This window comes from Ranitomeya variabilis, chromosome 5 (genome assembly GCF_051348905.1).
Source record: "Ranitomeya variabilis isolate aRanVar5 chromosome 5, aRanVar5.hap1, whole genome shotgun sequence".
In the NCBI taxonomy this organism is placed as follows: Eukaryota; Metazoa; Chordata; class Amphibia; order Anura; family Dendrobatidae; genus Ranitomeya; species Ranitomeya variabilis.
The window spans coordinates 102737196-102754590 of NC_135236.1; the positions used below are offsets into that span (position 1 = coordinate 102737196).

At 44.5% G+C, this 17395-nt stretch overlaps 1 protein-coding gene and 1 long non-coding RNA gene across 3 annotated transcripts in view; one reads left to right on the top strand and one right to left on the bottom strand.

Moving 5' to 3' along the window:
• The window catches only part of GMCL1 (germ cell-less 1, spermatogenesis associated), a 158174-nt gene that overhangs the window by 110158 nt on the left and 30621 nt on the right, over positions 1-17395 (top strand). For both annotated transcript variants that reach the window (XM_077263077.1, XM_077263078.1), the window contains 2 exons: positions 1382-1451; positions 13356-13431. In XM_077263077.1, the coding sequence (XP_077119192.1) occupies positions 1382-1451; positions 13356-13431 (146 nt within the window). The remainder of the gene's footprint in view (positions 1-1381; positions 1452-13355; positions 13432-17395) is intronic.
• The window catches only part of LOC143775209 (uncharacterized), a 111672-nt gene that overhangs the window by 59304 nt on the left and 34973 nt on the right, over positions 1-17395 (bottom strand). The window lies entirely within an intron of this gene.

The following is a 17395-nucleotide window of genomic DNA, read 5'->3' on the forward strand; positions in this document are numbered from 1 at the left end:
ATGGCGTTTCTATTATCTATAAGGCCCTCATATCCCATGATATTCCTGCTAAGCTTCCTTTTATGATTTCCTGGGAGTCCTCTCTTGGTTTTGATGCATCCCTAGAGGACTGGCACTTTGCGATGGTACACCCTTCTAAGTATTCCTCGTGTATATGCCACTTGGAGCAGTCTAAAAAGATCCAGCTGCAGTGGTACCTCACCCCTGCTCGCTTGGCCAGGTTTGGTCTCTCTGCTTCCCCTCTCTGTTGGAGGGGGTGCGGGGCTATTGGTTCCGGTTCCCATATATGGTGGTCCTGTCCACAGGTTCAGGTCTTCTGGCGTCAAGTTGAGACTCTAATAGCGGAGGTCATCCAGGTTCCTTTTGTTTTAAGCGGGTGTCTGGCTGTTTTGGGTGTCTCTCTCGCGGGATTCCCCTCCCCTCTCCGTCCGATAATTTCTAATATTTTGATTGCTGCCAGACAATGTATAGCGAGTCACTGGAGATCTTCAGATATCCCATCTATGGCTGCTTTGATTTCCAAGATTAACCTTCATTTTACCTATGAAGCAATTATGGCACAGAGTCTCTCCAAGAAAAATAAGGTGCTCTCCTGGTGGGATCCTTGGGTTTCCTCAGTTCACATTCCTCCGTCCGCCCTTGCTCTCATTTAGTATCTTTTGTAAGCGGTGATTTGTGTTATAGTTAATTTTGTATTCTATGCTAAAATTGCTGTGATTCTAGAACAATGTGTATTGTTCCCCCTCCCCCTTGTTCCTTTTTCCCTCTTTGTTTCTCCTGCGGGGGATTTTTGTATGTACCTATTTCTTTATTGGTAATAAAAAGTTAATTGGTTAAAAAAAAAAAAAAGAAAGTTCCATGGGCCGTTCACATGTCTGATTTTCCTGAGAGATCCCCTGAAAATTGTGGAGACGTGTCCAATTTTGATCAGAATTGGCAATGCAAGTCAATGGGTAATCTGACCGTATTTGGATGACATCTGAGTGCTCACCAGTGTTCAGACTGTCAGCCTGGAGAAGGTGCACAAACTTTTTTTTTCCATCATACGAGAAACACTGATGACAATCTAACCACACTCTGATCAAAATAATGATCAAAATAATCTGTTTTTCTGAATGAGTGCCCTTAGGTTCTGGAAATGACTCCCTACGAGAGGGCAGATTTCTATACCATACAGAGACTGTAGGAAACTTGGTACCACTGTACGCCGTGCACACCGTACACTGGGGAAAAAAACTGAGACTTTGCATTTCTAGATAAGTTTAATATTATAGAGAGACTTTTTATTTGACGGCTGATGATGGCTTAAGCCATGTGTCGTGTAGGCCAGTGTGAAGAGCAGTGGTTACCTGCAAAGTTCATTGTTGGTTTCTCTTTTCAGAGTGGTTGTCCTCCATGTACAAGCAGCAGTGGTTCACCATGCTCCGCGCAGAGCAGGATAATGACACTGGGTGAGTGTGTATTCCTCTATTCAGAATCAAGAACATGTGATACGCCACACAGACCTCTCAAAAAGGAAACAAGTCATTTAGGTCTAGAGGACCTGTTACTGGGTCAGAAGAGACCATTTTTTTCTCATTTTATTTCTGCTGTTCCCCTGAGTATTTTTTTTTTGTTAAATCCATCATTCTATTCCAGACATATGAGCCTTTTTTATTTAGTACAAACTTTTATGGTCTCCTCTAAGGGGGCATGGCTCACAGGATTCTCTGGGGTGCAACTTTATTATTACCCTGTGAGCAATGCACCTTGGTTTAAAGACTAGTGATGTGCGAATGTCCCCAAATATGGTGTTCTCCGAGCATGCCAGTTGACGGAGTGTCTTCGATGTGCTTGAATAATATGTTCTAGTCCCCGTGTCTGAATGTACCGTGGCTGTTCGACAGCCGCAGCACGTGCGTGGATTGCCTGTTTGTAAGCAATCCCTGCATGTGTAGTGATTGTCGAACAGCCGCGAGACATGCAGCCACGGGGACTAGAACATATTATTCAAGCATTCCGAAGACACTCTCTTAGGGTATGTGCACACATCCGGATTTCTTGCAGAAATTTCCTGAAGAAAACCGGAAATTTTCTGCAAGAAATCCGCATTTTTTTTTTTGCGGTTTTTTTTCGCGGTTTTTTTAGCATTCTGCAAGCGTAATTAGCTTGCAGAATGCTAAAGTTTTCCAAGCGATCTGTAACATTGCTTGGAAAACTGACTGACAAGTTGGTCACACTTGTCAAACATACTGTTTGACAAGTATGACCAACTTTTTACTATAGATGCTGCTTTTGCAGCATCTATAGTAAAAGATAGAATGTTTAAAAATAATAAAAAAAATAAAAAAAATGCTTATACTCACCTGCAGACAGCTGATCTCCTCAGCGGCGTCTGTTCCTATAGCTGGTGTGTGTACGCAGGACCTTCCATGACGTCGGTCACGTGAGCGGTCACATGACCGGTCTCGCGACCAATCACAGGACCGCGACGTCATCGCAGGTCCTTCACCGCACACCAGCTATAGGAACCGAAGCGGCAGCATGCACCTGAGAGGCGGGAAGACATCGAAGGTGAGTATATCACTATTTTTTATTTTAATTCTTTTTTTTTGACCAATTATTATATGGTGCCCAGTGCGTGGAGGAGAGTCTCCTCTCCTCCACCCTGGGTACCAACCGCACATAATCTGCTTACTTCCCGCATGGTGTGCACAGCCCCGTGCGGAAAGTATACAGATCAATGCTCTCCTAGGTGTGCGGAATCCCCGCAATTCCGCATTTTTAATGAACATGTTGCTTTTTTTTCCGCGATGCGATTTTTTCGCGGAAAAAAATGCAACATTTGCACAAGAAATGCGGAATACACTGTAAATAATAGGAGGCATATGTTAGCATTTTTTTCGCGTTTTTATCGCTTTTTTATAGCGAAAAAGCGCGAAAAAAATGCGAAAAATCCTGAACGTGTGCACATGGCCTTAGCACCCAGGCATGCTCTGATAGCACCTTATCTGAGCATGTTCGCTCATTACTAGTAAAGACCATAAAAAGTGGCATGAGAGATTTTGTCTGGCCTCCGGCTACAAGTCTGCAGTCACTCTGTGACTTCAGAGTTGTGAATCTTCTTGGCGTGCATTGCAATTTGTTCTCCGTGCCGAGAGTGAGCGGTCGTGTGACAAGTATGCAATTTTCATGAATCTGGACTGTCGGCCTCTTTTAATGCCCTTGCATTGAGCAAATTCACACATTTCTAGTCAGTACCTTACTTTCTGCAAATCACATATTTGTTGTCTCACGCCCACCGCTGCCAGCACCGGAAAACAGTCACCGTGCACACTGTGAGGATTTACAACTTTGATGTCACATTGTGATTATTGAATTGTGCCTAACTCTGCACAACTCTTTTAGATAAAAAGACCTGTATCTTTGGAACCTTATGACTGATCTAAGAAAAAAAAATCAATATCATGTTACTCAGGAGCAGCGGGAATAAAATAAGGGCAGTATCTGGTCGCCCACTTTTGACTTGGCCGCTGGTGCTCTTCAAGGTCACCGTACACATTAGATGGATGTCTGCCAAACCTTGTCCAGCCTGGCCCTCTAATGTGTATGGGGGGTTTCCTGTAACTTCCTCGATGGCGGAAAAGATTCAGACTTGGGGAATTTTAATAATGCATGATCCTTTTTTTTACTTCGGGAAAGTAATTGTCTGAGATGAGAGTTTCCCCCTCTCCCTATAGTGAACAGATGCATGCTGTGGTGAGTCGAGCATGAATGTGTATGGAGGATCGGTAGTGCTAGCTGGTGGCCAAGCATACTATCTCTAGGTTTCTAGCTGATAGAGGTATTTAGCGACTACCTCATTAGCCTTAATGGATGCCATTTTGGCTTTATTTGCTCTGTATCAGGTCTCTTGCACATGGCTGTATTATGGTACCTTAGAAATGCATGTCCTGTGCTGTCCCTCCATATTGTGGCTCGCTTCTTCTGCTGCGGTGATACAGAGGTACTTTTCTCTTCAGAGCGTGTGGCTCTACTATATATGTGAGACCTAAATGATCCACAGAAAAGCTGTATGCCTTGTTCCAAAGGTGAGACTGGATCCAATGTCCTTGTTGGCACAGGACAGACCACTCGTGACTTGATTATATGGACGTGTGAATGAAGGTGAAGTCTCGTATTGCAGTTCCTTTAGTCCCAAATACAAAAATATCAAAGCTGGCCACCCTCCCAGTTCTGCTTGGCAATGCAGCCATCATCCCTTGTTTTCCAAGACCGTAATCAATTTTGTAATGGCCGAGAATTGTCAGCCAAGCTACAAAGGGAAGCCTCACATCAGGTCAGATTTACAAAGAAAACTCCTTTTTGATCTCTCAGTAATAAAACCTTGCAGCCTTTAGGCAAAGCTTTGTCCCTTTAAATAATTGAGCGTCCTGAAATACCTTTGGCATTGTTACATAGCGGCGTGGTAATGATGATCCTTGTCCCTGCCAGCGCTGCCTCGCTATCTGCTCCGCTGCATCTTGTCGGCCTCATAAAGGATCCTCAGTTCTTAGAGTGGGGAAGTGATCAGCGCCGTCCTGTGGGAAAATCCACTGTGCTTGTAATAGACATTGTCGCCTTAGTTCACCTGTGAATAATCGTCTCATTGCTAGGCCTCTGGGACCTAGCTGTGGAAATGAGAGATGGTACAAGAAATTTAAAGCTTCTTGGAATAGCTATGTGGCAAACCTGAAGTCAGATGATTAAAGGAAGAATGTGTCTCTGAATCTTCGGTTTTATGTTGCCTACAGATTTGCATAGACTAACCTTTTAGAGACTGACTCTGCCATTGATGCCTCAAAATGTCAGCTTGGTTCACAGGTTTTACCTTTTAATGAGCTAATTCAGACCATAGATCCATTTCCTTCTTAGGCTGGGGTCACACTGCGTTATGGCAGTCCGTTAGACGGACTGCGTTACACCGCGGCATAACGCGGTGTAACGCAGTCCGTTAACTCTTCCATTAACCCCTATTATTTGTTTTTGATGTGCAATGGACAAAACTGTCTCTGTGGTACTGCCACACACCGGTAGAAAAAGACAGGTCCATTAAGTTCATTAAGTTAACCTTTCTTCAGATTTGACAGGTTAATATAACAGGTGCCTGTGAGCATATACACTAGGAAGGTCGTCCCTTCCCATCATATGTAGGAAGATGTTCTCACAGTGAATATTCTGATCCAATACTAGTATGGAGAGACCGCTCACATTTGGTCCACCCTGTCTTTCTGATCTGGAATTACCCAAGTTGCTGAAGTAAGGAGAGGATGCTAACATTGCTGTTTATTTTGTTTTTCTGATCTTCACCCATGGTGTTTCCAGTATTAGATCAGAAAGACAGGGTGGACAGCAGTGTGAGCAGTCTCTTCTTACATCAGCATCAATGCTGTCTCCAGTATTGGATTAGACAGATGGGGTGGACAGCAGTGTGGGCAGTCTCTTCTTACTCTACGCACCTGGTATATTCACTATTGGATCAGAATGACAGGGTGGACAGCAGTGTGAGCGGCATATTGTATCCAGCACCCATGGTGTCCCCACTGTTAGATCAGAAAGACAGGGTGGACAGCAGTTTGCGTGGCCTCGTCTTCCCTCTGCACACTTGGTATCACCAGTATTAGATCAGAAAGAGTGGACTGCGGTTTCTTGTTATATCATCACTAGTGATGAGTGAACGTGTTTGGATAACGTCTTATCCGAGCATCTGTTCATCCTTGAATACTATGTTCGAGTCCCTGCAGCTACATGATTTGGTATCTCCAGTATTAGAAGAGGCTGCCCTCACTACTGTCCACCGTGTCTTTCTGAACTAATACTGGGGATGCCTGTGGTGCTAAGGTAAGAAGAGGCTGCTCACATTGCTGTCCTGCAACCTGCAGCGCTGTGACCTGGAGATAGCTGCACAGTATGTGGTATATAGTCTCTTGAGGTCACAGCTGCAGAGCTTCCTTCTGCACATGCTCAAAGACCACTGTCCTATTCTATACCTCACTAGACAAAGGGAGCATGATTTGCAAATTAAAGATATTTAGCAATTTTTTCTATCATGATATTTCCTCTATTTAATTTATATTCTCGTTGAATCCCTTTTAAAGTGTTGGCCACTTATATTTAGTGTAAGGGCGCTTTCACATTGCGTTCTGTGTCCCCTTCGGGGCATACGTTCAAAATTCCCCACGAAACTGGGTCCGGACGCATGCGCTATCAGAGCCATAGACTAATGGTGACAGCAGAGCAAACGTGAGCTCTGACGCACACCATTTTTGGGAGTGTACGCCTACAGCAGGCAGACAATAGGATGGAAGACTAGTCTATTGGCCCCGTCAGCGCATGCATCCTCACCTCGTTTTCTGTGGGGGTCTTTTTAACTGAACTTAATAGTAATAATGGAAATGTGGAAAAAACTGCAGAAAGTTGACATTCTCAGGGCTATCTGGTGCATACAACATATATTACCAACCCATAGAATAAATAATATATGATGGAATAGGGCTCCTGACTTATGGGACCCTTACTATTAAAAGAGCAGGGGGTCAAAGTCCTTTGTTTAGTGAGCATGCGTGATCACTGCTCTATTAGAGGTGTATAACACTTAATGCAGCAGTGTTGCACATGCTCACTAAAAGAAAGACAGGGAAGTGGTTGTACAGGTAAATCCCGTGACTGCCTCTTCTTAGGGTGCTGTCACACATTGGCACTTTGGTCGCTACGACGGTACGATCCGTGACGTTCCAGCGATATCCATACGATATCGCTGTGTCTGACACGCAGCAGCGATCAGGGACCCTGTTGAGAATCGTACGTCGTAGCAGATCGTTTGGAACTTTCTTTTGTCGCTGGATCTCCCGCTGTCATCGCTGGATCGTTGTGTGTGACAGCGATCCAGCGATGCATTCGCTTGTAACCAGGGTAAACATCGGGTTACTAAGCGCAGGGCCGCGCTTAGTAACCCAATGTTTACCGTGGTTACCAGCGTAAAAGTAAAAAAAAACAAACAGTACATACTTACATTCCGGTGTCTGTTCCCCGGCGTTCTGCTTCTCTGCACTGTGAGCGCCGGCCGGCCGGAAAGCGAGCACAGCTGTGACGTCACCGCTGTGCTTTCCGGCTGGCACAGACACAGTGGAGAGAAGCAGAACGCCGGGGGGACAGACACCGGAATGTAAGTATGTACTGTTTGTTTTTTTTTACTTTTACGCTGGTAACCACGGTAAACATCGGGTTACTAAGCGCAGCCCTGCGCTTAGTAACCTGATGTTTACCCTGGTTACCCGGGGCCTTCGGCATCGTTGGTCGCTGGAGAGCTGACTGTGTGACAGCTCCCCAGCGACCACACAACCACTTACCAACGATCACAACCAGGTCGTATCGCTGGTCGTGATCGTTGGTAAATCTTTATGTGAGATGGTACCCTTACGGCCATCGCTTACTTATGCACTCATGGGCAGTAGGTGGCCTTCAGGCGAGGCACTAGGGTAAAAGATGTGTCCCAAAAGTATAATTTGACATAACATAGCAAATTAGGGAAAGTTAAGAAATATTATAGAGTGGCCCTCCCTCGTTCTCCACCTTTATGTTGCATGGCGATAAGCTATAAATTGGTAGAAGGCCATGACAAGAGACAACACAACCGCTGGTTTTAATTCTTGATGTTCAGTGACATTAAACAGTTGCAATATGAGCCATCAGAACAGTGATTTTCCTATCGCCACGACAGCACCCACAACGAGAGAGGGGATCCGCCCACCTTCCGGACAGGAACCTACAGGTTAAAAAGGGGCGGTCCCCCTCGCCCTCCAGTTTGGGTTCCTGTCCGGACGGCGGGAGCCTACAGGTTTCGATCGCTTACCCGGGTCCGCCAAGCCTCTGTGCGGTGTCCAGGTGAGAACGGCAGAGTCGGGGGCCCGGAAGCAGCGTCGCTGGAAGTCCTGTGTCCAGCTTCCCCCCTCGTCTGGCAAGGAGCGGCATGACCGAGCGGTCGAGGTGGCATTCCCGGGGGAAGGCGCGCCGCCCCGGGTCGTCCACGCGCGCGCGATGCTGCAGGAGCAGGTCGGCGCTTATGACCCGGAAGTGTTCTAACGACTTCCGGAGGAGGCCGGGAGGAGGAGCGCGGGACCTTTGAAAAGCAGGCAGCGCTTGGTGAGTGGTGTGCGGCAACATGTCTTCCACAGGAGACGCCGAACACCGACAGTTAGGAGAAAGGAGCAGCAGCAGATCTCGTTCTGGAGAGGTGGCACGCGGGCAGCAGGACCCTGGCACGTCACGTCACACCTCACCCCCTCAGAAACCGGTACTCTAAGTTCATCAGCAGTGGTGAGTTTAATATCTGAGCCATTTGGCTGATACATCTGTCTTCTATACTATGCTTTGTTATAGGGAAAGAAGGTCTCAAAGACTAAGCATAAGTAGTGCGCGTTATGCACAGAGCCACTGCCTGACACCTATTTAAAGAAGTTATGTCAGACGTGTATATGCCGTATGTTAGAAGAAGAGGCCCCCCTTCAAGTATCGGATTTGAGGGAAGTAATTAGGGAAGAAATTAAATCGTCCCTTAAATCTAGACGGCATGAGAAGAATAGTGTGGAAATGGTATCCGATTCCAGCCCTTCGTTGCAAGAGGGCGAGTGCTCGGAGAGCCCATCACCATCCTCCTCAGATGAGGAGGGAAGGCCTTGCTTTTCCACCGAAAACATGGAGACTTTAATTAAGGCTGTCTATTCAACTATGGGTATGGCAGAAAGTAAAGAGCCGAAAACAACCCAAGAGATCATGTTCGCAGGGCTGAGCCAGAAGAGTCGCAAAGCTTTCCCAGTGGTAGATACCGTTAAAGATCTGGTCAGACGGGAGTGGGATAAGCTGGATAAAGGGTTCTTACCTTCGGCCGCGAAAAGAAGATACCCCTTTGAGGATGACACCTTATCCCAGTGGATGAAGATCCCAAAAGTAGATGCGGCAGTGGCCTCTACCTCGAAAACAGCCTCGCTACCATTAGAGGATGTGGGACTCCTTAAAGATCCTTCAGACAGGAAGGCTGACATGCTTCTTAAGAAAGTGTGGGAAGCATCATCTGGAGCCTTTAAGCCTGCAATCGCAGGCACCTGTATGGCGAGATCAGTTATGGTCTGGGTAACTCAGCTGGAAGAACAGCTTAAAGCTAAAGTACCCAGGGATAAATTGTTTAACTCCCTGTCTCAGGTCAGAGAAGGAGCAGCTTATCTAGCGGATGCCTCGATTGATTCCCTGAAATTGGCTGCAAGATCGGCGGGTCTCTCAAATGCAGCCCGACGGGCCCTTTGGCTAAAGACCTGGAAGGGTGATGCTCAGGCAAAAGCCAAATTGTGCTCCATTCCGTGTAGGGGTGAGTACCTATTCGGCCCAGTGCTGGATGACATCCTTGCAAAGGCAGAAGATAGAAAGAAGGGATTTCCTAAAATATTTAATCCCACCTTTAGGAATGCCTTCCGGAGACGCATGCCCTTCAGAAAATTCCAGTCAGACCAGCAGGGATATAATCGTGACTGGGAGACGTCGGATCAAAAGAAGAAAGGTGGATACTATAAAAACCCTTCATCTTTCTCAAGACGTAGACGTAATTACAGATAGAATAGATCTACCAGTAGGAGGAAGACTAAGGTTCTTCTCAGCGGAATGGAAAAGGATAACTTGTAGTGCCTGAATAATGGGGGTAGTCGAGTCAGGATTAAAATTAGAATTTTTGAGAGCTCCCCCAAATTATTTTGTTATAACATCACTGGACACTCCGGCCCAACAACAGGCCTTAGAATTAGAGATTCAACAATTGCTTACAAAGCGAGTTATTGAAGAAGTACCAAAACATCAGGAGAAGACGGGTTTTTATTCTCCCCTATTCTTAATCTCTAAACCTGATGGGTCCTTTAGGACCATCATAAATTTACGTAAATTGAATGAATATCTTCAGTACCACGCTTTTAAAATGGAATCCATTAAATCAACAACTAAGCTTTTGTTTCCTAGGTGCTACATGTCGGTTTTGGATCTAAAAGATGCGTACTACCATCTTCCAGTTCACAGAAATCACCAGCAATTCCTCAGGATGGCAGTATGGGTAAACCATCAGATTAAACATTTCCAATTTTTAGCAATGCCCTTTGGCCTGTCCATGGCTCCTAGAATTTTTACAAAGGTTGTTTCGGAAGTAATGGCCCATATCAGGGAAAGGGAAACCCTTGTAGTGCCCTATCTAGACGATTTTTTAATAGTTGGAAATTCGATTGCTCAGTGTACATCTAGGGTAAATGCCATAATATCATCCCTACAGAAACTCGGATGGATAATCAACTGGGAAAAGTCAAAACTGGAACCCACAAGGCGTCAGATGTTCCTAGGAGTTCTTCTAGACTCGGAAAATCAGTTCCTACCAGAAGAAAAGAAGCAGAAGATCATTCAAAAGATCACGGCCGTAAGGAAAGCTCCAAACTTAAGTTTAAGAGACGCAATGTCTCTGCTAGGATCTTTGACTGCATGTATATCGGCGGTGAGATGGGCTCAGGCTCATACCCGAATGCTTCAATACGAAGTTCTTCAAGCAGAAAGAAATCTTCTCGGTGCTCTGAGCAGAAGGTTCAGTCTATCAACCGCCACTCTTCACGATCTGAGATGGTGGCTCAATCTAGCACATCTATCAAAAGGAGTTCTCTGGGCCATCACTCCGGACAATATAGTTACAACAGATGCCAGTCCATTCGGTTGGGGAGCCCATATGGGAGACAGTCTAACCCAGGGACGTTGGTCGACTCAGGAGTCCCAGAATTCCTCAAATTTAAGAGAGCTTGCTGCAGTCAATCAAGCTCTTCTTTGCTTCCTACCATCCCTGAGAAATTCGCATGTACAGATACAGACAATATGACTGTAGTGGCCTACATCAATCATCAGGGGGGGACAAGATCACGATCCCTAATGATCACTACAGCACAGATATTGTCTCTGGCCGAGAATCACTTACAATCCCTGTCGGCGGTTCATATAAAAGGGGAGCTCAATATACAGGCGGACTACCTCAGTCGCCATTCCCTTCGTCAGGGAGAGTGGTCCCTAGACCAACACATATTCGATCAAATAGTCAATCTGTGGGGATTACCAATAATAGATCTATTTGCTACCAGGGAGAACAGGAAGGTCAGGAGGTTTGCATCCTTACACATAGCAGACCAACCATTCATAGTGGATTCCCTTCGCGTCCGTTGGGATTTCCAGCTAGCATATGCCTTTCCCCCTATGTGTCTAATTCCGATAGTTCTCAGGAAGATCCGGGAGGAAAGAGCCAGAGTGATTTTAATTGCTCCCTTCTGGCCCAGGAGGCCTTGGTTTTCTCTCCTCAGGACAATGTCTGTGACCGATCCCTGGGTGTTGCCAGTGGTTCCGGAACTCCTTTCTCAAGGTCCATTTCGTCATCCAAATTTGGAGACTCTTCACTTAACGGCTTGAAACTTGAGAGGGAGCTTCTGAAGGAGAGGGGGTTCTCTAGTGCTTTAATAGCTACCTTATTGAAAAGCAGGAAGGAGGTTACTACAAAGATCTATACAAAAATTTGGAAAAAATTCCTTATGTTTTATCAGCAACCATTAGGAGATAATGCTCCAATTTCAGCTATTTTAGAATTTCTTCAGAAAGGCTGGGAATTGGGTTTAGCAGTCAACACTCTGAGAGTTCATGTTTCAGCTTTGGGAGCTCTATATAATAGTGATATAGCTGGTAATAGATGGGTTGCTAGGTTTATTAAGGCTTGTCAGCGTTCTAACCCAATCCATATTGTAAGAATACCCCCTTGGGATCTAAATTTGGTGCTTGAGGCGTTGACCGAACCTCCTTTTGAGCCTTTAGACTCTATCTCGATAAAAAATTTAACCTTAAAAACAGCCCTACTTTTAGCATTAACGTCTGCCAGGAGGGTCAGTGATATACATGCGTTATCAGTAGATCCTCCCTACCTAATAATTCTCCAGGATAAGATCGTCTTAAGACCTGATCCTGCATACTTGCCAAAAGTAGCAACTAAATTTCATAGGAGTCAGGAGATTTATTTACCATCTTTCTATGAAAATCCAGGTTCAGAGGAGGAGAAAAAATATCATACCCTAGATGTTAAGAGGGCTATATTAGAGTACCTGGATAGGACACAAAGCTGGAGACAGAGTAGGGCTCTGTTTATTTCTTTCCAGAATCGGAAAAAGGGTTCTGGTGTCACGAAAAACTCTATCGCCAGATGGATTAGAGAAGCGATATGTCTAGCCTACTCTGCCAGGGGAGTAACACCACCAGAAGGCCTCAGGGTGCACTCCACTCGGGCCATGGCATCATCCTGGGCGGAGAAGGCAGATGTCCCCATTGAAATGATATGTAAGGCGGCAACTTGGTCATCACCTTCCACCTTTTATAAGCACTATCGCCTTGATCTATCTGCTAATTCCAGCTTACAGTTTGGCCGTTCAGTACTTAGTGCTGTGGTCCCTCCCAGTTAATAGTCTTTGAAAGTCTCTCGTTGTGGGTGCTGTCGTGGCGATAGGAAAACCGGTTTTTACGTACCGGTAATAGGATTTTACAGAGTCCACGACAGCACCCATACATTCCACCCCCGTATTTAGTTACTTATTCCTGCACTCTGTTGGAAGGTGTGCCTTAGAGATCACTCTATAGAGGTGGTGGGATTTAGTAGTGTTTAAGTTAATATTGTCATGTACTGATTCATTGGCGGTATCCCTTGTACTCTGGAACACAAACTGGAGGGCGAGGGGGACCGCCCCTTTTTAACATGTAGGTTCCTGTCCGGAAGGTGGGCGGATCCCCTCTCTCGTTGTGGGTGCTGTCGTGGACTCTGTAAAATCCTATTACCGGTACATAAAAACCGGTTTTAGTTCCCAGCATGAATGCGAAGCGGAGGTAGGAGCCCTTTTTGGATGGTGAATAGCAACTGACATGTTTTGCAACATTTTCCTTGCATGTAATTAGACTGATGTAGACTTGACTCTCAGATCACCGCCTATCTACAAGTCAGTATAAAATTGCTTGTATCCCTTTCAATTAAGACACTGATAATATTTCATAATGTAATTATCTGCGAATGAACCCAGAAATCACAGAGCCAGACTTGTCCTTAAGCTACAAGATTCTACCGGTTCCATACGATTTTGGCTTTTTGGAGGTTTCTTCTGGGGCAATGTTTGGGTTTTAAATAGCCAGAAGCACAGATTTAGGAGGAAGTGCAAATCAATCAACCTTTCTGTGGAGCTTTTTGTGTACATGTAATTTTTGTTGCACTCATGGAGTAAAACCCAACTCATCATTATATGTTGTAGCCCGCAAGAAATCAATAAAGACGAACTGGAGAACAACAGTATGAGATGCGGCAGGAGACTCGCAAAAGACGGTGATGTAAGAGCGTTAAAAGGCTTTGCTTGGCCTTTCTATCTATAAATTTCAGGCATTTATAGAAAATAGCTTTCCTTTAATAGATTGCTGCATATGTTTCAGGAAGAGTTAGTAAGTAATGGGCCCATCCATTAGCTGGAGGTGTCCTTTTTTTTTTTTACTGTGTTGGGTGAGGTGATGTTCAGTACGGTTTTGCTTTGTATTATATGTCAGGATTCACGAGAATATATACTGTAAGGCACCCTTACTGCTGAACAATATGTAGATATATATATATATATATATATACAGGTCCTTCTCAAAAAATTAGCATATAGTGTTAAATTTCATTATTTACCATAATGTAATGATTACAATTAAACTTTCATATATTATAGATTCATTATCCACCAACTGAAATTTGTCAGGTCTTTTATTGTTTTAATACTGATGATTTTGGCATACAACTCCTGATAACCCAAAAAACCTGTCTCAATAAATTAGCATATTTCACCCGTCCAATCAAATAAAAGTGTTTTTTAATAACAAACAAAAAAACCATCAAATAATAATGTTCAGTTATGCACTCAATACTTGGTCGGGAATCCTTTGGCAGAAATGACTGCTTCAATGCGGCGTGGCATGGAGGCAATCAGCCTGTGACACTGCTGAGATGTTATGGAGGCCCAGGATGCTTCAATAGCGGCCTTAAGCTCATCCAGAGTGTTGGGTCTTGCGTCTCTCAACTTTCTCTTCACAATATCCCACAGATTCTCTATGGGGTTCAGGTCAGGAGAGTTGGCAGGCCAATTGAGCACAGTAATACCATGGTCAGTAAACCATTTACCAGTGGTTTTGGCACTGTGAGCAGGTGCCAGGTCGTGCTGAAAAATGAAATCTTCATCTCCATAAAGCATTTCAGCCGATGGAAGCATGAAGTGCTCCAAAATCTCCTGATAGCTAGCTGCATTGACCCTGCCCTTGATGAAACACAGTGGACCAACACCAGCAGCTGACATGGCACCCCACACCATCACTGACTGTGGGTACTTGACACTGGACTTCAGGCATTTTGGCATTTCCTTCTCCCCAGTCTTCCTCCAGACTCTGGCACCTTGATTTCCGAATGACATCCAACTTTGCTTTCATCAGAAAAAAGTACTTGGGACCACTTAGCAACAGTCCAGTGCTGCTGTTTATGGTTCAAAAGTGGCTTTACCTGGGGAATGCGGCACCTGTAGCCCATTTCCTGCACACGCCTGTGCACGGTGGCTCTGGATGTTTCCACACCAGACTCAGTCCACTGCTTCCTCAGGTTCCCCAAGGTCTGGAATCGGTCCTTCTCCACAATCTTCCTCAGGGTCCGGTCACCTCTTCTCGTTGTACAGCGTTTTCTGCCACATTGTTTCCTTCCAACAGACTTACCATTGAGGTGCCTTGATACAGCACTCTGGGAACAGCCTATTTGTTGAGAAATTTATTTCTGGGTCTTACCCTCTTGCTTGAGGGTGTCAATGATGGCCTTCTTGACATCTGTCAGGTCGCTAGTCTTACCCATGATGGGGGTTTTGAGTAATGAACCAGGCAGGGAGTTTTTAAAAGCCTCAGGTATCTTTTGCATGTGTTTAGAGTTAATTAGTTGATTCAGAAGATTAGGGTAATAGGTCATTTAGAGAACCTTTTCTTGATATGCTAATTTATTGAGACAGGTTTTTTGGGTTATCAGGAGTTGTATGCCAAAATCATCAGTATTAAAACAATAAAAGACCTGACAAATTTCAGTTGGTGGATAATGAATCTATAATATATGAAAGTTTAATTGTAATCATTACATTATGGTAAATAATGAAATTTAACACTATATGCTAATTTTTTGAGAAGGACCTGTATGTATATATATATATATATATATATATATATATATATATATATGTATGTGTATATATATATATATATATATATATATATATATATATATATATATATATATATATATATATATATATATATATATATATATATATATATATATATATATATATATATATATATATATATATTTATTTAAGAAATGAAGGTCAGTCAGTCCGAAAAACTGGGCAAACATTGAAAGTGTCCTCAAGTGCAGTGGCAAAAACCATCAAACACTACAAAGAGACTGCCTCACATGAGGACCGCCCCAGGAAAGGAAGACCAAGAGTCACCTCTGCTTCTGAGGATAAGTTTATCCGAGACACCAGCGTCAGAAATCGCAGGTTACCTCTCCTCCACCCTGGGTACCAACCGCACATGATCCGCTTACTTCCCGCATGGTGGGCATAGCCACATGCGGAAAGTAAGCGGATCAATGCAATCCTATGTGTGCGGAATCCCCGCGATTCCGCAAATTAATGAACATGCTGCGTTGTTTTCTGGAATGCGTTTCCGCTCAGGAAAACAACGCAGCATGTGCACAAAAAATGCGGATTGCATTCTATTAAATAGGATGGTTAATGTGAGCGTTTTTTACTCGGTTTTATAGCGAAAAAACGAGAAAAAAAACTCAATGTGTGCACACAGCCTTAGTCCACACACATGTAGTTTTTATTGCTTTCCACAGGACGCACAGCACCAAATACAACATGAATAACAATAAATGCCTAGCCTTTTCCAGGCGCTAACTAAGCAGAACAGACCCCGGCTACTCATACACGGCTGAGCTAGTCCCAGCTCGGTCAAACAAAACCGCTTTTGTCCATAGCAACCACAGATACTTGCGATTCTTTGCACCCGGCCTGTGCATTTAATCATGACCACATTTCTCAGTGCAGCTCACCCGAACAGATTGCAGTCCTTTCTCCCAGAACAGACTTCATACACAGAAGAGGTCCGATCCCCTTCAGCCCAAGCTCAAGCAGCTCCCAGCGCCCAACAGAAGTGTTCAACTCCCAAGCACAGTTCACACTGAGCAAGCTTTAGCTTCCACACTGTTCTCTGCACCTCTCATAAACAGACTGCTTAGCGCAGTCTCCTTTCAGAGAGACCTCGGCACGTCTCTCTCTCAGCTACAGTTCACATTTTGGCTGATCACTCACCAGCAGCACACTCCACTGTGATTCATCCATCACACTGACACACTCTCGGGAGACTGACACTCAATGAAGCTACTTGCTGGTTCTTAGAGAAACCCTGCAAGTGCACCTAATTAATAAGACCCTGCAGAGCTGAGATTTAACCCTGTCTTTCACAGCAATGATACAGTATATGAGAAAAATTGTATGGCATCAGATTTTCCCTGATATATTGCAATTCTGTAACATAGGAAAATGTCAATGGTCTTGTAATTGATGGCTTCGGAGTGGAAAAAAAAAATGGACTTCACATGGATGACAAGTGATAAAAAAAAAAAATGTGTCCCACTTTTCTAGATGCAACTCTGAACGATTTTTTATATACTTGTGTGAACATACCCCAAATGGGATCTCCTCTGAGGCATCTTTTTTCTAAGCTTAACAAGTCCAGCAGTTCAACACCTCTCATCTTAATAGAGGCCTTCCATGCCATGTAATTAACTAGTTGCCCATCTTCGAACTGACTCCAACTTTCCAATGTCCTTTATTTTTATTTTTTTAAATGTGGTGCTCAAAATTGAATCCCATCTATTTATATAATTGCCTTAAATTGTCTGTCATCCACTTCCATCTGGACGTCCTCGAATCCCACAATCCACTGTGGCGCACAGGAAGTACGCCGACTGCCATATTGGAATACTCAAGTGATGGGTATTCCAATATGGCACCCGCTGGTGGTACCAGGCCCTTGCTCAGTAAGGTGTGCGCAGTAAGTACTCTCACACTCCTGGCCGCCGCTGGGATCCAGACCAACGGGGCACCCTCCCCGCCGGGCAGCCGTACGAAAATGATTCACTGCGCAGCTGTGATCTTGGAGTCAGAAATGCTTCCAGGGGCGATCCCCATGATGCTCCTGGGTCTCAATATGGAAACTACTG